The following is a 22,687-nucleotide window of genomic DNA, read 5'->3' on the forward strand; positions in this document are numbered from 1 at the left end:
ACACAAATTTACAAAAACGAATGAAGAAAATTCCAACCTGTTGTGGCTTTTTTTTATTCCACGAAAAAAAAGGGTCAAATGTTCCGGCTGACCGGAATTATGAGCGCCTTCCAAAACACTGCCCAATTCGTCGAGTCCACCAGAAATTACCCTCGAACGATTTGTATAGGCAGCAACTGGACAAGTGATACAAAAATTTTTTTTCTGCCTATAAGTAAACAAAAAGCTTTTAGTGGTTCAAATGTTTTAAAAATTTTAGCACCTGTATCTCAATCCATTCGATGAACTCTTCAAGATTTTTTTTCGTTTGGTTAATAAAAAGACACTGAAAATTTTAATAACTGTTTGACAGTTAGTTTCACGACAATCAGTTTTCACAGAAGTTCGGTTATTGGAAGATAATTTTACCATACGGACGGTATGGTTTTTACCGTACTCGGCGAATATTCAGATTTACCGTATGAATTGAATATATATTTACAGAATTTTGTAATGAAAACTTACATAAAACTGATCGTCCGGTAAAAATTAATTGTTGTAAAATGAAGTTTATGTACCGAAATATCGGTAATTTTTATTGATTACTGAAAGTTTTAGTCAAAAAAAATACCGAACAACGGAATCGAATCTTAGTGTGTATGACAGGGTAATGGCACCCTATTTCATCTCATTTATAGGTACGTTATCTTAAAACCAGATTGAGCCACTAAAATTACTATAATTATATCATATTTCTGCTTAATTCGTCTTGTTCCACATTGGGAATTGATTCACTTTTGTTGGAAATCAGACTAGTATCCAAAAACCCGCTAAAAGCACTTCTGATATGTTCACCACTTTGCTCCTAACTTCATCTCAATGGATTTTTATCCATCCTATCGTTGGTCCTTTATTTCATCCTATAAATTAGCAATGACGACAGCAATCAACACAAAATATTGCACTATTAGATTTTTACCGTCACTATTAACCTCAATCGGATGAACACATTTTGACAGTTTCAGCGGTACTGTTTGTAAATAGACTTATTTTTGTTTGTCTGTTGACAAACGGATGAGACCGTTCATGGTCCATATCGCCTAAATAGAGTTTCAAAACATTTGTTAATGATTCGATACGGTTGGTTTCAGAGATTTATTAAATAAAAGGGGTTAGTTATGAAGTGTAAAGATGACTGTTTGAGATATGTTCCTCGAGTTTCTTTACGCTTGTTTGTAAACAGTATCGATGAATTATGAATAATGAATGCTTGTTAATTTGTGACGTCACGATAAAAAATCTAATCAAGTTTCGCACGAACATGACATAACCTCATAAAAATGAACAAAATGAATCAGTTTTGATAGCTATCAGTGGTTTGTTTATGTATTCATTGCGTTCATTCCAATTTGAATACGTGTTAATAGATATATAAACAAACCACTGATAGCTGTCAAAAGATTAACTTGATTCATCGGTAGTTCATTCGAGTGGCCATCGTGCAAAACCTAATTAGGTGTTGCATGAACATGACATAACCTCACAAAATGAACAGAACAAACTTTTTTTTATCAGCCTCCGATGGTTTGTTTACAATTTAAAAGTTCATTAGAGGTTCATCGTTTGAATTTAAAAATTGCAAGTCGACTCACTCTAAACAGATGTATCTAAATATCGCTACTTGATGCTGCCGGAAACGCATACAGGGCAATCTTTTTATCTGTGGAACACGTTTATAACAGGCACTTTTTCGTTATTTTTCAGTTTTTAATTTGCAGTCGCAAAACAAAACAAAGCACCGACAGCTGTCAAAGTAGAACTTGATTCATCGGCAGTTCATTTGTGTCGCTATCGTGTAAAACCTATCTCTTAGGTTCAAAATGTCAGAATTCTTCTTAAAAAGGGCCTAATACCAACTATGAGACACTACACGATATTTTTAAAACCAGACCTTTGCCTTCACTTTCTGACATATCAGAGACTCAGATGATTCATATCTCTAAGATGCCTAAGTTCGACTCCTCTGGTAGAAAATAAAAGTTTAGATACGAGAAGCCTACTGCTTACTTAAAAATGACCCTTGTCACGTCTTACTTTTCCGCACATTCTCTTCACATCCTTGCTCTTCCTTGAGTACTATGGCTGTATAATTTCATATTCTTTCTCCTCTCATAATCTCTAGGTAATTTGATATCGTTAAAAACCGAAAAAAGTAAAAATTACTGACTGACCAGAAGTCATAAATAAAAAAAAACTATTTTAATCCACCTAGTGGTGTAATGATGCCTTTCTCATATTACTCATTACATCATAAATATAACCGTGAAATTCGCAAAAATAACTGTTTATTGAATAGAAATAGGAAAATTTGTTCGGACCTAATCTCACAAACTCTATGAATCCTGTTTAACCTGTAGTTCCGGAACCGAAAGTAGTATCCACAACAAATTCCGTAGGAATTCCGTATGAAACTGTAAGACTTTTCTTTTGAACCTATAAGTTTGTGAACATCGATTTGGCCATCTGCAAGAAAAGTAAGTGAGATCCTTTTTGCAGTTTTTGATCACAAGTTTCCAATTCTTCCGAAACCGGATTCAAATAAACGGAATAGCCGAAGTTGGTTCGTTTGCTGCCAACAGATATGACCTACAAATTGGAACAGTATTGAACGTAGTTAAACCTATACTTACTATCTCATGCTATATTTCGATTAAACCAATTAAACGAAATCTAACAAACGAAACGAACCTGCATTTCTGTTACTTCTGCATATGTAAGTCAAGCTAAACAGCATGAATCAGTAGCATAAAACATGTAGTAGGATTATTATTATTATTATTATTATTATTATTATTATTATTATTACTATTGTTATTATTTTTTTTATTATTATTATTATTATTATTATTATTGACATCACTACACAACGTGTACGAAATAGAACAAAGCACGCCTTGTTCGTTTTGTATTTTCTTCTTTTTTCGGTGTTGTACATATTGTCACTCTATATGGCGATTTGAAAACTTTGACACTCATCGCCCTGTAACTGCGGAACCGGAAGTCGGATCCGGATAAAATTTCACAGTAGCTTTAAAGACAGTATGAACTTTAATTCAAATCAAGATTTGTGAAAATCGGTTCAAACATCGCAAAGAAATCGATGTGAATTTTGTTTTAGGAGTTTTTCTTCTCCACTTTCGGTGCTCTTGGAACAGGAAAAGAGGGGACCAGTAGCCGAACAACCTAGAAAAATTTATCAGACAGTTTTATGAGATTTGTACCTGTTTTTAACCATCGTTCGTGAAAAAATACTAATAAAATTGATAAATTTCCACTTATCACGCTTTAGTTCCGGAACCGGAAGTCGGATCCAGATAAAATGTTCTACAAATTTCTAGAATATTATAAGACCTTTCATTTGAATCTTAGTAAGCCGGTTGAGTTGTTCCAGAGATAATTGAGTGTAAACTTTTTCTCAAATTTTCACATATTACCATATAACTCCGGAACCGGAAGTCACATTCAAATGAAATTCAATAGCAAACTATGGGTCCATAAGACCTTTCATTTGAATCTTTGTTTGTGAAAATCGGTTCAGTCATCTCTGAGAAAAATGAGTGCATATTTTTGTTACACACACACACACACACACACACACACACACACACACACACACACACACACATACACACACACACACACACACACACACACACACACACACACACACACACGGACGGACGGACACACACACACAGACATTTGCTCAGTTCGTCGAGCTGAGTCGAATGGTATATGACATTCGGCCCTCCGGGCCTCGGTTAAAAAGTCGATTTTCACAGTGATTGCATAGCCTTTCTATATGAAAAGCAAAAATAAAAAAATTAAAAAAAAATACTAATTATGAAGTCATCCAGCATTCAATAGTAGTGTAATTGTACAAAATAGTGTTCATGTTTTTGGATGAATCGACTAGTAGATATTCAGAAACATGACAAACTGTAAATCTTGAGACGAAAAATTGTCCTAATTTGAAAAGTGTGATTGTTTTAAATGAAAAAAAAACGATCACCGAATAACTTAAAACCATTTCTTCTAATGGGAAAGTGTGACAATAGCTTAAATAATCATTTTAAAACATTTCACTGTTTGGTTCAGGTACGCTGTAAGATATTATTCATGTTCAAAGTAATGATAAGAAGGGAAGAGATAAAAATAGGAGTTCAGAGCCGTTACCCTAGTAATGTTACGCAGTGCAGTCACTGGAGAGTGATGAAACAATTTTATCATAAAAGAATGCTGTACAACCAGCACGAACTAGAATTAATAATCCTTTATTCAATCGAAATTGTAACATTTCAGTAGTCATTCGATGACAAACATCGGAAATTTAGTGCAATACTTTTAGAGTTTTACTTATGTAAAATAAACTTTTTGTTCGCTTAGCTGGTTTTGTTGAACTATTAAGTGGCAATGGCAGTTCAACTTAAACTGCTAAAGCACAGATAAGTTGAAGACTACATGTGAAGAAAATTCGATTCCGGAAAATAACAAATATGTAAAATTTGTATCTTAAAAATAGAAGTTGGGCTGAGCGGATAACGTAAAACTGTCTGTTCGATGCTCCAAAACTTCACTTTCGATTCGTCTTCTACTAGAGAGTACTCTGCAGTTCAAATTAGACCGCTAGTGCAACATAGCAATTCAACTGCAACTGCTAGCAGAAGAAAAAACAGTTTAACTGTGCTTCAGTAACACTATCTTTGATGATGTCTCAGACGATATGGATTTGGATGCGTGTTTTCTACAATGATTGATAACTCGAACGGCATGTTACTGGTGTGATTGTAAAACTTCATTGGCACCCGATTCAGAGGACTTCAAGTCTGCCAATACCACACGAAAGCACTTTCGCAAGGCACAGTCCCCTGTGTAAGTTTCAATTATGGCAGAAAAAAATATGAAGCTCGATTTGTTGGCGTCTATATTACTTTATGAGTGAATCGTGACGACAATTATGAGTCTTTCCGCGACGCGCAGCAAAGAAACGTTGATTGAGTGCTGGCAGGTCAGGGAAAATGTGGCTGATCAATCCACCGTATGAAAGTGACGGAATCGCGAATGAAATATTGCATGATTAGTGATGATTGATGAAGTTTTATTTTCAAGTAGATTGGATATATTGAAGGAAGTGTCTTTTCTACGTGATTGGCAAATAATCGATTAATATAATGACGCAGGAATCCAATGCAGTGCAGATGTAATTATTGATTGTAAATCCACAAGGAAATGTTTGCTTATTGAACGGATTATCTCGAGTTGAATCGCTGAAGATTTATTACAAATCCAATAATGATGACGAGTTTCATTTATCCAAGAACTTCAAAACCTATGACATTGGGATGAGTTTTGTTAATGAAATGACTGTTGTAAAAACTGTAGCAAAAATGATAACCTATGCTAGCTGACAAACAAAGTAGGCCAACTTGACTCACTCCAGTGTCAACACGAACGATGGCGAAACGACGACAGCCGCATTCGCCCCGCAAGTCACCGTGGCAACGAAAACCGTGTAGAATCGCGTTCGGTTTAGTAATGGGCTTTACGAAAACCGTTACCATGTACCTTCTACTACGATATCAGTTCGATGTGAACCGACGAACTACCCTCGTAACAGTGGCCGTTCTGGGATCAATGTTCACCCTAGTTTCTTGTCACAGCTCTAGCTTTCAGTGTCTGACACTGCTGATGCTACCGCAGATCCTTAGCAAAAGAGGAAGAGCATCCATGATAGCGTACACGTTTGTACTGGCCATAAATGGTCCAGCTAGGAATGCTATTGCGAACATAGAAGTCGTTGGAAAGGCGATTACTTGTGGTCAACAGCAGTTACGGCTTACCATCCAGGAGGTACTACAGGAAGCCAAGGTGCCTTTCATTGCACTGAAAAAGGCAATCGGGAAAATTCTGGCCGCGGTCGAAAATACTTTTGCGAAAGTTCAAAGCGTCCTAATGGAGGTTCTCCGATTGATAAAGAGAATACGTAAGTTTGGGCGTTGAATTGGTAAAGTTTGAAAATAGTATATAAACGAGGGTTTTTTCACTAGTTAGTAGCATCAGAGCCGGATATCAGTGGCTATCGAACGTCGTTGCTTTGTGTAATAAGAAGAATGGCACTCCATTCGATCGATGTTTCAAGGCACTGGAATCGGCGGCAGAAGACTGTAAAAAGCGAATTCACGGAATAGAGCTTCTATGTGAAGTGACACATGTGGCAAAAGTGGTCTGTTACAGTGTCAAACTCATTGATTACATGTGTGAGCTAATAGATTTTGCTAGTGACACAATTATCGAAGATATTGAACGAAGTTATAGAACGCACACATCGCGAATTCACTGCTACTGAAACCATTTATTTTTTTCCATTTCAGAACTACAAGAATTTATGTACAACATGACGATCATGTTTGCTGTAAAGGTTGATTTCGATCACACATTTGCTTTCAAAACCAATTCAACGAAAAGTTTCTCCCAAATCACCAACGAAATCGAAGAAGAAATTCGCCATAAAAGCAAGAGTTTGTTTACACTGTTCAATATTCACAGCGTTATTTCAAGCTTCTGTTTCGTTTGTATTATCATTAGGTAAGTCAACATTAACCTATTTTTGGCAAGATTTAACGGCTGCTCGGCCACCCATGAAAGTTGACCATCATTGTCAAATTCATGGACAGGAAAGTCCCGGGCCTAACAAAGAGAACACGATTTTTTTTGGTTCAAAATTAACTTTATACATCAACGTAATCTCCATCAAGAGCAACGTAGTCATGCCAGCGCCGCTCTAACATTTCAATACCACTTTTGTAGAGCGATTTATCTTTTGCTCTAAATAGGCCTCAGTTTTAGCGATAACTTCTTCATTCGTGCGAAAATTCTCACTGGCGAGCATTTTTTCAAGTCTGTGAACAACCAGTAGTCGCTGGGAGCCAAATCTGGTGAATACAGTGGAAGTGGGAGCAATTCGAAGTACACTTCATGTGGTTTTGCCATTGTTTTGATTGACTTGTAACACGGTGCGTTTTCTTGATGAAACGATGATGATCAGACGCTCCAGACGCTATATAATATTCACTGTTAATGGTATTTCCTTTCTTAAGATGCTTTGAACAAAGTTCACCAGTTTCTGTCCACTCAGATGACGATCGTTTTGATTCCGAAGTAAAGTCATGAATCCATGTTTCATCCATTGTCACATATTGACGCAAACGCGGCACCCACTTTGAACAGAGCTTTCTCATAGTCAAATGTTCATTCAATATAAAGCCAACACGATCTTTTGATATCTTTACGATGTCAGCTACCTCACGCAACTCCACTTTTCGATCATTTGAAATGATTTTGTAGATTTTTTAATTTTTTCTGGTGTTACCGCCTCATTTGGACGTCCACTGCGTTCTACATCATCGGTGCCTCTACGACCACGTTTGAAGTCAGCAAACTGACGTTCTGTTGTTGTTTCTGATGAAGCGGAGTCACCATAACACTTTTCAAGCCATTGCTTTGCTTGAACGGTATTTTTTCCCATCAAGAAGCAGTGTAAAATTAAAACACGATTTTTTTTTGATTCAACGTTCTGAAAATAACAAAAGTAGCCTCACAAGTTAGCACGATAACTCATACACTAATGAATAGAATATCATAAAACTTTAACAGCAGTCTTTTAAAGGTAGGTAGTAACTGAAAAAACGATGACTGAAATAAAACTAGCGCCATCTATGCGTTAGGCCCGGGACTTTTCAGTCCATGTGTTAGATAGCCGTGTAGTGTCGGTAGCGGCTTACCAACTGGCTAGAAATAACGCTACGGTCCACCAGTACCGGTGATATAACGGTGCATCTGGCGGAATTATTTTCTACCAAGAATTGATCCACTGGTTTCCTGTTCCATGTCGTAAAACGCCACAAAAAAGGGACTCCCAAGTCAAGGTATATTTCCGTGCCGATGACTGAATAGCTACAGGAGAATAACGGAATATTTTCGGTTTTGCCCTTACTGTATTAAACGAAACTTTGGCATTGTGGTCGATTTAAATCTTCGCAACTCGTTGGATATAAATGATTAAAAAAATTAAAAAAATCCTTCCATGGATCGCTGTAGGCGATTATAAGCCAATATATTTGGTTTCTTCTAGTTGTCGTACGATAAGTGCAGGAGATGAAGTGTTCATTACTTTAATTGATAATGGTTAGAGTAGCAAAAATCAATCTTCAGCATAAACGTACGGAAACTATGAATCTATCCAGATTTCTGCAAGAAGATAAAGCTTCTATAGCTTTAGTTCGAGAATCATATTTCTAAAAGGGAAACTTCTACACTGGAAATTTATTAAACCTTCGTTGCCTTCAATAAGAACGGTATGACTAATCCACGTGAAATGCCTCGAGCATGCATACTCGCAACTAGTGCTCTCGATGTTTGTCTCCTATCGTAGCTCACAATTCGGGATATTTGTGCTGTCACAGTTGGTATGACTATTGATGGCATTAACGGGAAATATGTCTATTGACAGGAGCATTAACGACAGCTCCTACTGCTGCTCTAGAGGCGTCTTAAGGTTACATGGCTTTGAAACAGTAACCCTATAGACTATGTTACTAACCACACTCGCTTGTGGTCTCACATGCAGTTTTCCTTTCAAAACATTCAATGTGAACTATCCTCTTCGTGAGGAATGGTTGTCTGGTTGTCTGGAACGACAACTTGATGAACACATAGTTTGTTATACGGACGGTTCTCTGTTGGATGGTCGTGCTGGTGCTGGTGTCTACTGTCGTGAAATGAGACTAGAGCAGTCTCATACACTTGGTAGATACTATACTGTGTTTCAAGCAGAAATCTACGCGATTCTGTGTGGAATACAATCGGCACTTCAGCAGAGGATCTGTGGTAAACGAATTTATTTTTTGTTCCGAGAGTCAGGCAGCTTTAAAAGCACTCAGTTCGAATGATTCACGGTCGAATTTGGTGATCGCATGTCGAGCTTAAATTGAAAACCTTAGCATCTCAAATGCTGTTTACTTCTCATGGGTACCCGGTCATTCTAGTATTACTGGAAATGAATGGTCTAATGAGTTGGCTAGAGCTGGTGCAACGAATGATTTCGTTGGTCCTGAACCAGTTTTACCACTTTGAACTAGTTGGCTAAAGCACAAGATTCGTTCTTGGGCTGCATCCAAACATGCCAGCAACTGGAGCAGCTTGCAAACTTGCGCTCGGACAAAAGCATTTTTACCAGATTTAAATCTGAAATTGTCAAAGTGTCTACTGCATTTTTCCAAACAGGATTGCAGGATTCTGGTCAGAGCTCTGACTGGACATTGCAAACTCAATTATCATATGGCTAATATTCAACGTGCTGAGTATTATTCGTGTGATTGCGATTACGGCAATTCATATCATCTGATATGTAACTTTTCCGCATAGACGTAACTACGTATCCGGGTTTTTGGTTCTTCATACTTGGTCGAATCTGTGTATGGGGAGTAAAAATTGAAGGATATTCTTTCGTTTCTCACCCAATGTGGTAAGGAGCTATAGTCAGAGGAGTTCATCGTTCTTCCTGGAGTTAATGAATCATTTCTGTATTGACCCAAATAGGTTTTAGGAGATTGTTTGGCATCCCTTATGGGGTGCCGAATTTACTTCTGCTCATACCTACTGCGAATCGTTCTGCATTCTTCCGGGAATGCAGAATGGTGTCGCTTTTGTAAAATCTCTAAATTCTCTTAGGGGGTTGGAGGCTTCATGACCTGTGCATTTTGGCACCTGCAGATCGTTCAGCATCCTTTCGGGGATGCAGAACGATTTGTTTCTTTTAGTTTGTGCTGTTTTCTCACCTCATCTACTTCACAATTTCCTTCCGTGTTCCTTTTATTCTTCCCTTCCCATCAGGAAATTGATGAGAAGCCACGGCAAGACACAAATTACCAAATAACTAGGGGAACGTGCCACTTGAGCCAATCTGTTCTGATTCATGATTCCTGGCATCACGGATGCCTAATCAAAATCAATAATTTTAGGTTAGATTGAAAGCTTCTACTGGGATATTGATCACATGCGAAGAAGTTTCGGTTTCGGTGGATCTCAGTTGATTTTTCAGAAGACCGTAGGAGCAAGTGACAGTTTCTCTTTGTTTACTTTCTCTTCAATTAACTTCCTAACGGTTTCCAAGTTTATCAGTCAACTCTTAGTATAAAATGATACCCGGAACCTTCGTCTTTAAAACAGAATTGTGAAATCCAAGAAAATCTTTATTACCACGTCTCAATAATCGAAAGAGAAAGTAAACAAATAGAAACCTTAGAGATATAATCAACAACCTTCAAGCTAATTTCGAAAGGCACATGCGGACGGTTTCCGAAATACTGCATGTTTTCCTATTTGTTCAATATTCTTTTCCAATCTCAGGTTCATTTTAATGTCATTATCAGGCCATTTTTATAATTTACAAGACACGTTCGGTTCCGAAGATATAATCGCATAAGTGACTCAACCGACAAACCGTACTTTTTCTATACGCACAATTTTATCAGAGATGGACAAACCGATTTGAACTAAATTGGCTTCATTTGAAAAATGCAGTGTGCACACGGATCAAATACAAATGAATTATGGCGATCGGAAGATATAATCGAAAAAAAAATGTAACCGAGAAAGCGTCACCTTTTCCTATCTTCACAATTTAAATATTATTGAATCTAAATGGAATTATCGTTGTTTAAAAGTAAAAAATATTTTTTTTTTATTTCCCAGATCCATAAGATACAAACTGAAATATCTCACCAAAGACCACTTCGACAACTGTTACCTCAGTCGAGACTTCGAACGAATCGACGAACGGCGTAAAACTTTGGGCCGAGATTCGGTACTGCCACTGACCCAAGCAGAACGCACCCGATACATAGGTCTAACGTCAGCATCACTGACTCGTAAGGAGCAGCTTCGAATCGCACGGAATGCAGTTTTTCTCTTCGTCTCATCTGTCCAAATTATGGGACTGCTCAGTGCCGATTACTGCCTGTACTGGTTGCTGATCACGATTCGTTATGCCACCCTCCGTCAAGCCGGCATCGAAACGCCTCCGATGATCACACTGGAAGTGAGTGGATGGGGTATGGTAGCCGATATGTATCGTGGTATTGTGGGTGCCTTCGAACCCATGGTCAAGCATCTGGGAATTCTGGATCCAGTTCTGTGCGCACCGGAACCGCATCGACCAAATCTTACTCGATACTTGCAGATTTGTTTGATTTTACTTTTTTGCTGGCTGTGTATTGTTTTGGAACCATACGGACTACGTGTCCGGCAGTTGATCATGAAATTATACTACCCGAGCAGAGCACGCGAAAGAACCGCCTGGTTATACAACGACATTCTACTGAAAAGGGAGAACTTCATTAAAATTATCCGAAGACAACGATTTTGCAATAAAAACGGTTCCGTCCAGGAAAACGCGAATTGGATGGATGTTATCAGATCCAAAACAAACCGATTTTGGATTTGTCGCAAAATCTTCGGAAACAGTGGAGGGAGAAGATGCATTCAATGCGGCACTAGACTGACGAAAGATGACCTGATCAGCTGCCTGCGTCCTGGATGTCCGGGGGTTTATTGCTATGAATGCTGTCTGGATGTCCAGTATGTATGCTCGATTTGTTCGGAACGCTTGGATTCGGAGGATGCGAGTAATGATTCCTTTGAAAAGTAAGTTGAAATGGAAATGGAATATTTCGATGGTGGTATTTTGTAGTGTAGTCAGTGTTCACTTTGGTAAATTAAATACCAATTACACTGACACTTTTTCTACGGGATATATTTGTTCGGGATGAATTCAAACCGACCCATGGTTGTTTTAAAGCTTTAAAGGATTATTGGATGTTGATAAATATGTGCTTGTTTCAGATATGTATTGAATTATTGATTATTATTTTCGAACGAATCAGGCAAGATTTTTTTTATTGCTGTCATAGTAACAGAAAAGTAGCCTTGAAATTAGTCGGGATTTGAAAAAAAACATCACTTGTTCGAAATGCAGAAAGAAAATGTTCGCATTTGATCGAATCATTCCGATTCTATCGAAATGCAGAATAGGTGTGATTGGCTGTTTAAATTATGTGTCGTAAATCATTTTACATAGAATATATTGAACAGAAAAAGGTCATAGAATATTCATTTATGTATGTTGTAAGTATATTAATCATAAATTTCCAATTTCAGGGACTCCTCGGATGATGAATCATTACAAGTTTAAAGGTTTTGAGGGAACCTACTGATTACATCCTTGAAGGTAATGACGAAAAAGTTTCAACATTTTAATCAGAATATTAAAGAAATTGTTTCTAGTTTTTCGTAAAGAGTATGGCACCCATAAAATTATAGGAAGTTATGAGTAATCCTAGTTTAGTTTTTAGTTGATATTCTCTATTTAGCAGCCGTCCTAGTGTTCTGCTCAATATTTTTGTTGGCCGTTCGCAGTCTTTCACCGTCCTCTAGCACTCTGACAACCCCCTACACGCTAACCCAATCATACTCAAACTCATTGTGGATATCAGGATACCACAATGACAAGTATGTCAAAAAGAACTCGATGCGTTGCGAAGCGACTACTGACCGATTGCATCGCACTCACTCTGACATACATGTCATTTTGCTGCAGAACTTAAATGGACGGAGTACTGCCGCAAGATCTGTCAAGTTTCGCATCGCATCGCGTCTCGCTTTCTCTGTGGATTCACCCTTAGCGTTCAGAGTAATTGCAAGGCTAGTATACCACGATCCTAGTGACGCTAATAGCGTTTTCGTTTATTGATCAGAGCAGCCCGAGAGCTGACCCAGAGTCGCCAAAACAACTTTTGATGAGTACAATGTACGTGTGTGTGTGTGTGTGTGTGTGTGTGTGTGTGTGTGTGTGTGTGTGTGTGTGTGTGTGTGTGTGTGTGTGTGTGTGTGTGTGTGTGTGTGTGTGTGTGTGTGTGTGTGTGTGTGTGTGTGTGTGTGTGTGTGTTTGTAGGCGTACATCTTAGAGACCTCCTGACCGATTTTGATCGGAATATTTACAAATAAAAAGTCTTCAACAGCCAGAACGCTATTTGTTACTTACGTCTCGCGGTAACAAGAAAGACCGTAGATGATTTCCAAATTCGTAGCGCCGATTATTCGTTCAAAGTTTGACATTTTTGTGGCAGCAACCTTTCACCTCTATCCCAAGAAAAGCTTCCTGCATCGTACTTCTCAATTTTCTTGAAACTATTCAACCGATTGAATTCAAATGAAAGTCCCATCTACAAACATAGATTCATATTAAAAGTTCTTTGCTCACATACAAGGTTTCTCAATTTCATTTGGATCCGACTTCTGGTTCCGAAACTACAGGATAATATGTGTAAGGAAATGAAAATAATAACACTCATTTTTCTCGTAGATGGCTGAACTGATTTTCTCCATTTAGTATTAAAATGAAAGAGATCCCATAAAACTTTTTGTTTTTTAATCAGGCCGACTTCCGGTTCAGGTTTTCATATTTTAATAGTCGATGATCAAATGAACTTTTTCCAGTTTTACCGGTATACGGTTTTCGACCCTGGAAGGAATCCAAAAAATTGTTTGGAAAGCACTACAATTGGCTACATTTTTTTTCAAAAATTTTAATCAATTGAAATGGTTTACAATCCCTTTGGTGAATTTAACTGACTTCGGCTGCACCGAACTCAATCATGAAATTTCACAAACAAAAATTAAAATACTTGCAAAATTGGTGAATTTTATCCGATCCCGACTTCCGATTAAGGAATTGCAGGGTGATTAGTTTTAACATTTGAATCGTCATAGAAGATGACGATATCCAAAATTTGTTTAAAGTTTGACAGTGGCTAAATACTCTAAAGTTGACCTCACTTCGACATCTCATGGCATGCTTAATCGATTGTCACAAGTTTAGATTCAAAGGAATAATTTTATGGTTTCATACAATTTCTCTTTTCAATTCGACTTGCAATTTTGAAATTACTGGGTTCAAAAATCATTCAAAACGACATTTAATGAAACGTTCTTCCGATTGACCTGGATTTTCAATGAAAATTTTGTATCTGTAATGAATCGATACCTCTGTAATTCTGTGGTACTAATTTTGTTCACTCAACAGCACGATAATGCCTTAATTTGGTATCTCTTCGATGTTTTGCGCTAGAGATACACAATGTGAACGCCAAAGCTTTAGATTGACGCGGTTGCTGCAAATGGTGCAGAATTTTCTGACGACGGCTCAATCGCAGTGCTACGATCGGGTCGACATCGTGTTCAATTGGTCCGATAATCGGGCCGACGGTCGGACCGATGTGACTCGACAAAATTCATTGGGAATGTTCACCGATTTACTTTACATTAATTTTACCCCACGCAACGCGTGAGTCTACCCAAAGGCGAATACCGATAGAGCTTTCACAGTCAGTGCTGTCAACTGTTTTGTCCAAAAATCTGTATTTGGCGGAAAAATCTATCTGTACAATATCTTTCTCGAAAAATCAAACATCGATTTAGTGCGGAAACTGATTTTGCGACAAAAAAAAAGGTCGCTCGACCTGGTTTACCCCTATGGAATCCAACACCAAAACTGAAATATCGGTATTTTGAGAGAGCATATCACGCCTTTTTTAGAACGGCCTATAAACCATCCATCAACATTCACTTTGAAGAGTAATTTCGAATGACTCTGCACTCGCTGAGGGTGTCATAATAGTAAACGGCAGAGAAAAGTTTTCTCTTTCGTCTGGTGTTAAATTTAATACTATTTAAGACATCTTTCATAGCTCGCTTGCAATTTCTTTCAAAAGTGGAAGTTGACAGCTTGCTTATTGGCCGTTCTCAAAAAAAACGCGTGATATCTGTATTCCTGTATCGAGTCCAAAAATCGGTATAAATACCGAGAAATCGGTATAGTTGGCAGCGCTGTCCACAGTATAGAGCTACCTACACTCTGAGAAATTGTCGTATTTTAAAAAACGAAACTGTTAATATATTTTTTTAATTTCACATACGTGAATTTCAAGCTAGAATATGATTGTTTCAAAACAATTGCTCCCTTAAACATCAACAATGGTCTCTGTTTTATGTGAATCAAAATTTTGTTCAAGTCAAATGAAAAAAATGTTTGTTCCAGCTGATTTTATTGTTGAAATAAATCACCTTTTTATTGCATATCAACAGAAGTTGAGATGATTTTATTGGTAATATTTCTGTTATTTCAATTCTGCTTCACCTTTATTTTAAGAAAAATAATTATTCAATTGTATCTATGATCTTATATGTGTAGTGATAGTTTGTTGATCAAGAGAACCGTATCAGTTTTATTTCATATAAACCAAAACAATTTTCCGAATCATTGGATAAATACCTTAAAAATTGCTTAGGGTATATAATAAAGTATCAAAAATAAATGATACTCGATCGATTCTCTTCTACTCCGAGTTTACTTTTATAGCTGATAGCTATTTATACTATTGAACGTAAAAAAACGTGCAAATCACTACTACCGATATCAAAATTTTCGGAAGAATCCACCTCTTTTAGGTTCCATTTTTTATTGGCAGGTGTCGCTACTGGTGATTCCGTTTTGCGACAATATGCCAATTAATGAACAATCAAATAATTTGAATAATTTAACATTCCTAGCCAGATTCACAGATTAATTTGTGTTTCACAGATTTTAAATTTTTACTTTTTTATTTATGATTTCTCAGTCAGTGATTTTTTATTTTTCGGTGTTTTAACGACATTAAACTAACTAGTGACCGTGAAGAATATGAAAATTGTAGAGCCATAATACTCAAGTAAAAGCAAGGATGGGAAGATAAAATGGCTTCAGCGATGCGAACCATCCGAGTCTCTGATATGTCAGAAAATAAAGGTAAAGGTCGGTTCGGATAGTTAATGGTTTTACTTTCTGACATATCAGAGATTATATCGTTAAAAAACAAAAAACAGATATTAAAAATCTACTGAGATTTTCATATATTATTAGGGTAACAAAGGTATTCTGGCCACATCATATATTTTGGCCCACCTAACAAACTTTATGGATTTAATCAATGTTAAGTAACCCATGTTGCATCAATTTGAAGCTAATCACATTAAATTACCTATTGCGGAAGTGTTTTTCAAAGATATAACAATATTTGGTGGATACTTTTACAAAGTGGGCCAAAATAAAATCGATCCTAAAGTAGGCCAAAAAGCCTCTGTTACCCTACCCAGAGCGAACACTGACTGTCCTCTTATCAAGCGGTACTATATTGTTGGTCGTTGAGCGCTTGTTGAATGACATACTGCACGAAATATTCGTTCAGCTTGCTGGATCGGTTTGTTGTTGTTTTTTCTTTTTCAAAAATAGTGTCAAAATTAGTTGTTACCTTCATATAGAAAGAGTTTTTGTTGTTATTCTACGTGAAGTAGAAGTATTGTGCAGGTATGTAGTGTTAGTTTAAAAAAATAAGTGAATTTAACTTCAGAAATTCTCCAGTAAAACTAGTCCAACGGAGCTCCAACTCCTCATATTAAAAATGGCTCAACAATGGACCTCTGTCTGCCGGGATTATTTAACGCAAAAAAATGGCACGGTTCAATGGTCTGTTTCCAAATCGGTAAACGAAGGTCCCGTTGAACGATTGATTGGACGTTCATTGGACCAACGAAAGACCACCGTTGAACGTTTTTGCCTTTCTCATAAAGAAAGGTTATGCAATCACTTGAAAAACCGACTAGTGAAACTGTCGACTGTCATATACCATTCGACTCAGTTCATCGAGCTGAGCAATGTCTGTGTGTGTGCATGTATGTGTGTGTATGTGTCAAATAATCTCACTAGGTTTTCTCGGAGATGGCTAAACCGATTTTGACAAACTTAGATTCAAATGGAAGGTCTCGTGGTCCCATACGGAATTCCTGAATTTCATCCGTATCCGACTTCCGGTTCCGGAGTTATAGGATAAAGTGTGTTCAATATTGTACACCGTCACTTAAACCGGCGAAACAAATAACGTAAAAAAATTCTAAACTAATCTCAAAACTACACAAATCGATAGTCATTATCAGTAGGCAACTAAACAAATCGATTCCGGCTATCCTGGTTCCCGGTATCCGGTTCCGGAAGTAGTGATCATGTGTACCAAAATGGATCTCACTCACTTTTCTCAGCGATGGTTTGACCGATTTCCACAAACTTAGATTCAACTGAAAGGTCTTCCGGTCCCATACGGAATTCCTGAATTTCATCCGGATCCGACTTTCGGTTCCGGAGTTATAGGGTAAAGTGTGTTCAATATTGTACAACGTCACTTAAACTGGCGGAATAAAAAACCGTAAAAAAATGTTATAAGCTGGACTCTGAACCGTTATTCCCAATCTTAGTCAAAGTCAATTGAAAGGTCTTATGGTCCTACCAAAAATTACTGCATATTTTCGGATGCAACAAACATTTAAATCGTAATTAAGAGTGCGTACTAGTAGAGTTTGTATGTCATGTTAGTTGGTGGCCGTACGAACCGACTTTGATTATATCGGTTCTCGGGTTCCGGTGCCTGAAGTTCATATAATAGTGAACCTACTTCGTTTTCTTAAGGATGACCTACGCAATCAAAGCACTGTTTTATTCTGAATGTTATACTAGTTAATGCCCAAACAATCCCTTGGTTTCTTTCAAAAATCGAAGAGAAAATTTTTAAATAGAATACCACAATGTTATATGTACATGAGAAAGGCATCATTACACCACTAGGTGAATTAAAACAGATATTTTCTAAGAGGATGATACTGGGTGTTCAATATTCTACGAATTGGAAAAACGGAGCGAAAATGTACTTTCCACAATGTGCTCGAACTCCAGCTAGAGGAATGGATGATACTGACTAAGGTAGACATATTTGGTAATTTCCAGCGAATTTCAAAAGCTTATGCAGGAATTCTAAAAACAACTGTTTATCCTAAAAACTTGAAGATTTAAATTTATATATTCAGTTATGATTTATTCAGAAATAAACTGAAAACCAGCTCGAAAACATGCAAAATCGGACACGAATTGAGAATCTTCTCACTCAATTCCGATAGATTTCGGTTGAAGGCGAAATTCATTCGTACTTCCGGTGAAACTCTCAACGGGTGAGCGCGTTGCATCGTGTTAGTCCGAAGAAAATTCGAGTATTTCGCCAGAAAGAAAGGATTTTCAGCCGTACTTTAACGATTCGACGCAGCCACACAGCGAGATTTTCGCTTGTAGTCAAGTGAAAATAAAGTCCATTGGACTATAAACGAAAATTAACTGGCAATATAGCCTTAGTTGCTGTGCCATCAATTCGACGTCATCTCAAGTGAGGTGACGCCAACCAGAAAGAAGAAGAAGAAGAAGAAATTCATTCGAAATCGGTTGTTGCACTGGAGTTGCAATTTATTCGAAATTCATTATGATTTCCACATGGAATTTCGAATGAGAATTTCTCGCCGATTCGGAATTCATTCGGATCTGATAATGTTCTTATCACAGATTTTGCACAGATTACTTTTCAGAAAAAAAATAACCTGGCATCCCTGACTGAGTGGCAATGACGGTTGTTCATATGCTTCATTTGTGTGAGTTGGGCACCGAATCTGCCGCATGCATGCCGAACAAACATACCGAACGGAACAAGCTGTTTCAGATTCGTTGGTTAGAAAGAGCAAGAGTATCCACATAAAACGACCGTTTGTTGATATGATTCCGTCCACGACGTGTTTATAATGGTACCAAAATTCGCAGTTTAGATTGGTGGTTTTGTTGGCCAATCTTGTTTAGATTGGTGGTTTTGTTGGTTTAGCCATGTGGATTCGATGTAACGATGAAAAATAGACTTGAATATGACGTTCGGGTGAAGGACACCATCATCGAAAAAAACAATCGATTCGAATCTTTCTAGCACGTGCCTCATCTTACCTGAACTTAAAACTGCACTCACGCAATTATTTTCACACCTCTGTATATATTCATGGCCATGCGTGAGTGAAGGTATTTTATATATTTTATGCTTTTCGTAAACTTCACTGAGATTCCGTGTGCGTGTGTTTGTGTTTATATGGCAAAGCTGAACGATGAGCGGTGAGTAGAGTATAGTGTGAGGAGTCTCGTATGTACTCTGCTTCTGTGCTGACGGAAGGTAAAATAATGGTAAACTAAGCAGTATAAAGTCACCAACCAGGCTGCCGTACAAATAAATGCTAGTGTAATTCTCGTGTTTGGATCAGGACTATATCAGCCCACCTTCAGCGAATTCCTGAAGTAAGTTGCTTGCGGTGTGGTTTACAGCAGAATTGCTAGATTCTATAGTGCAAATTCTGTTGTAGGTAGACGCATTGGTTGAATGCATTTAGCAGTATTTATTCGGGTGGCAGTGGGTGGAAAAAACAGCATCGTAGCGCCAGACCGAATCGGCCCATCGGTACGGCATTAGGCAGAGGTCAAAGACATCTGTAGTCGAAAGGCCTTGAGAGAGAACGAGAAGGAGCGCACGGGAGGGAAAGAGAGAAATACGCGCTAGAGAGACACACATAGACACACAGTCAAAGAGCATCAGGAAAGCGCTTGTTTTAGTTTCGTCCCGTACGGCGTAGATTGTTATTAGTTTGATCGCTAATAGATAGCTTTGAAGTGTACAAGATAGGCAATACAATTGTAACTCAAAATGAGCGAAGAGGATGGCGAGGGACGATCTGTCAACACCGCCGCAGCGGCAGCGATATCTGCGGCAGCTTGCACCGAGAAGGAAAACCCAAAAACCCCTGACGTGCGAGAGTTCGCCAAGGTTCCGATTTTTGTCGTGGAAGATCATCACGATGTGTTGACGTTTCTGTATCGATGTCTCGGCTCCCGTCATCTTCCCTTACGAGGGAACACAATCATCCATTTTGACTCCCATCCGGACATGTGCATCCCGAAGCACATGCCGGCGGGATACGTGTTCAACAAGGAAGATTTGTTAGACAGTATCAGCATCGAAAATTGGCTGATGCCGACGGTTTTTGCCGGACACGTCAAGCGGATCGTCTGGATCAAACCCGACTGGTCCGATCAGATACCGAAGGGAAAGTAAGTACTATAATATGTTGTTAAAAGGTAGATAGATCGTATTTTAATACAAAACCCAATTCCTACAGATTTCATTTCAACGTGGGCGAGTATGAGGGCAGCATCCGAACCGATTCGACACTGGAGTACTTCGTGTCCGAAGGATGCTATCAACCTGAGGAAAATTTGGAAAACAAAAAACCGCTTGATCTAGAAGTTTGTTCGATCACAGAGTACGGAGTAGCGGACGACGAAGACCTAAAGAGTGGCTACATTCTAGACATTGATTTAGACTACTTCAGTACACACAATCCGTTTTTGAAGATTTACGAAAAGGTTGGTTTGTACGACAAACTCAAAGAGATATTCATTTCACCGGAGTTGGCCGACAGTGCGGAGAATGATCTGGAAAAACTTCAAGAAATTGCCAAAAGTCGGGAAGAAAAGTTGGAATTTCTAGAATCAATGTTTCTCTACCTCGAAGAGGTTGGAAACCTGAAGCATTTCCTGATAGACTATCAGCAGGAAATCAGCGAAGAGTACACTCAGTTGTTGCAAAAAGTGTCGGCCCTGGTGACAACGCTGAAGAAGGAGTACTCCGAAGATGAAATCGATTGGTCGATGATTTATGATGCGGGTTGTACTTGTGATGTCACCGATCTTCCACACCACGAATCGACTAGAGAGGAGATTGAATTGATGGTAACACAGCTGGATGGTTTTCTGTCGCGTCTTCCGGGTCCTCCTACCGTGATCACCATTTCGAGGTCTAGCGAAGATGATTACACACCCGCCGAGCAGGTTGAAATGATCCAGGAACTCGTTCTGGCGGCACTGTCGAAATGTCTTCGAACTAATTTGGATGAACCAACACTATACTATAAGGATCAGGAAATTAAGCTGTAAGGTGCGTTGAGCCAAGCCAACCGCCCGAACCGTAAACCGTCATGTTTCCTTACTTCCTGTAACTAGACTTCCGTAGGACCCTAGCAGAACCAGTGTAGCATTATTACTATGTAGTGCGATGAACAGTGACTAACGTTTAAATAGTTTAGCCAGACAAGAATAACTACTAGCCAGAATAAAACACCAAAATATTGACAAGTAGATATGACTTTAATATGAAGGTACCAAAATATATAAAAAAAAACCTTATAATCAGTCCAGGATTTTGAATTGAGCTATCCCAAAAATTTCTTACTTCCGTTTTTGGTGCAGAGATAAAATGGAATTCGGCATTTGTCAACTGAACAGCGGTTTTTTTAAAAACGTAGTTTTTTTTTCTTCTCTTTCAAATCTCATTTTAAGTGGCCTAACACAAAACTATTTTGTACGCAGTTACTCCATGTTGTCGCTCAGATCGAACTGGTTGAAATTCTTAGATATAATACAGATCAGCAGATTCAGTGGAAGTACCTTGAGTTCGTCTTCTGCCGCAAGCTCGTTCCGTATGGCGATGCAAGTTTTCGCAATGTCGCGCAAAATACTGTGAATGTACGGTTCCAGGGGAGTGATGACACACGCCAGCAGCGCGTAGATCCACTGCGTTATCCAGTCTTTTCTGTAACACCTGCACTCGATCTGCTGCTCATCGGTCGACTGTTCACCCTGGAGCCACTCGTAGAGATACTCGAGCAGTACTTCCAAATTGCGCTGCGGTATGCTGAGAAGCACACGAACAAATGGCTGATTGTTGGCACAGTAATCGTGCATTTGTTTGCGGTTTTCAAAGTTTAGGAAAACGTGAGTTTTCTCCAAGTTATCCCGGTAATGCGAGCTACCTCTGTAGCTGGTAATAGTGTTACGCAGCTCGGCGAACTGCTTATTTTGAATAGACTCCCATTCCCTGGTCGGAATAAGTGCCTGGGGTGCGATATTTTTTACTTGATCCTGAAAACAACAATCCCAATTTTAATTAAAATCAAACTTTTGGAAACTTGGTTGGCTTTACTGCTGGTATGGCACCCGTTCCGCTAAGATTTTTAGCTTGTTGATTTCGTTCAGAGCTCGGTTTCACAACCACGACAGCTGGACAATGGTTTCGTTCATATATCACTTTCTGCAAGTACTGCTCTCCCGTTTCTGGCTGCAAATTAGGATCGAAAAAATCATCCGGTGGATCTACGGCCAACGCCAGCTTCTGAATAACATCGACGTCCATCGGTGCGTTGATATTATAGTACTAAAATATTCGCCAACTTTAAACCAAACAATTCACATAAAGAAAATTCGAGTAGGAAACATTATCAAGTTCTGACTGTTTATGAAAAATAGTTCCACTTCATTCTGGAACGAGACGCTTGACTTTTCTTGCTTCTTTCTTCTCGCTAGTTTGGCTGTCATAATTCTCGGTTCATTTTTTCAAAAGGCCGTAAGAGCAAGTGACAGTTTCTATCTGTGTAATTTGAATTCCTCTTATATTAATTAGTAATTACTAAACGGTTTCAACTGTCACCCACGTTATTAGATCCGAATGGATTCCGAATCAAAGTCAATTCCGAATCAAATCGGCAAAAAATTTTCATTCGGAATTAAATGTGGAAATCATGTGGAATTCCGAATCAA

At 38.4% G+C, this 22,687-nt stretch overlaps 3 protein-coding genes across 3 annotated transcripts; 2 read left to right on the forward strand and 1 right to left on the reverse strand.

Moving 5' to 3' along the window:
• Positions 1 to 5,497: 5,497 nt before the first annotated feature.
• LOC131438063 (DC-STAMP domain-containing protein 2) lies at positions 5,498 to 11,746 on the forward strand. The gene is made up of 4 exons (XM_058607857.1): positions 5,498 to 6,022; positions 6,087 to 6,347; positions 6,411 to 6,624; positions 10,792 to 11,746. The coding sequence occupies exons 1-4, from the start codon at positions 5,575 to 5,577 to the stop codon at positions 11,744 to 11,746; spliced, it is 1,878 nt and encodes a 625-aa protein (XP_058463840.1). The 5' UTR covers positions 5,498 to 5,574.
• Positions 11,747 to 19,134: 7,388 nt separating this feature from the next.
• On the forward strand, positions 19,135 to 21,283 carry LOC131436868 (UPF0489 protein C5orf22 homolog). Its single transcript, XM_058605824.1, has 3 exons — positions 19,135 to 19,336; positions 19,402 to 20,143; positions 20,212 to 21,283. Exons 2-3 carry the CDS (start codon positions 19,740 to 19,742, stop codon positions 21,026 to 21,028), a joined length of 1,221 nt encoding a protein of 406 aa, XP_058461807.1. The 5' UTR covers positions 19,135 to 19,336; positions 19,402 to 19,739; the 3' UTR covers positions 21,029 to 21,283.
• Positions 21,284 to 21,329: 46 nt separating this feature from the next.
• LOC131436869 (protein Gemin2) lies at positions 21,330 to 22,437 on the reverse strand. Its single transcript, XM_058605825.1, has 2 exons — positions 22,074 to 22,437; positions 21,330 to 22,012 (listed from the first exon to the last, which is right to left on the reverse strand). Exons 1-2 carry the CDS (start codon positions 22,281 to 22,283, stop codon positions 21,461 to 21,463), a joined length of 762 nt encoding a protein of 253 aa, XP_058461808.1. The 5' UTR covers positions 22,284 to 22,437; the 3' UTR covers positions 21,330 to 21,460.
• Between the last annotated feature and the right edge of the window lie 250 nt (positions 22,438 to 22,687).

This window comes from Malaya genurostris, chromosome 3, assembly GCF_030247185.1.
Source record: "Malaya genurostris strain Urasoe2022 chromosome 3, Malgen_1.1, whole genome shotgun sequence".
Lineage (NCBI taxonomy): Eukaryota > Metazoa > Arthropoda > Insecta > Diptera > Culicidae > Malaya > Malaya genurostris.

Bases quoted from the DNA above. Each gene is read 5' to 3' on its own strand.
- LOC131438063 (XM_058607857.1), top strand. From the start codon at position 5,575: ATGGGCTTTACGAAAACCGTTACCATGTACCTTCTACTACGATATCAG. The intron at 6,023-6,086 runs GTAAGTTTGGGC...TTTTTTCACTAG, and splicing joins CCGATTGATAAAGAGAATAC to TTAGTAGCATCAGAGCCGGA. The intron at 6,625-10,791 runs GTAAGTCAACAT...TTTATTTCCCAG, and splicing joins TTCGTTTGTATTATCATTAG to ATCCATAAGATACAAACTGA.
- LOC131436868 (XM_058605824.1), top strand. From the start codon at position 19,740: ATGAGCGAAGAGGATGGCGAGGGACGATCTGTCAACACCGCCGCAGCG. The intron at 20,144-20,211 runs GTAAGTACTATA...CAATTCCTACAG, and splicing joins GATCAGATACCGAAGGGAAA to ATTTCATTTCAACGTGGGCG.
- LOC131436869 (XM_058605825.1), bottom strand. From the start codon at position 22,283: ATGGACGTCGATGTTATTCAGAAGCTGGCGTTGGCCGTAGATCCACCG. The intron at 22,013-22,073 runs GTAAAGCCAACC...TGTTGTTTTCAG, and splicing joins GAACGGGTGCCATACCAGCA to GATCAAGTAAAAAATATCGC.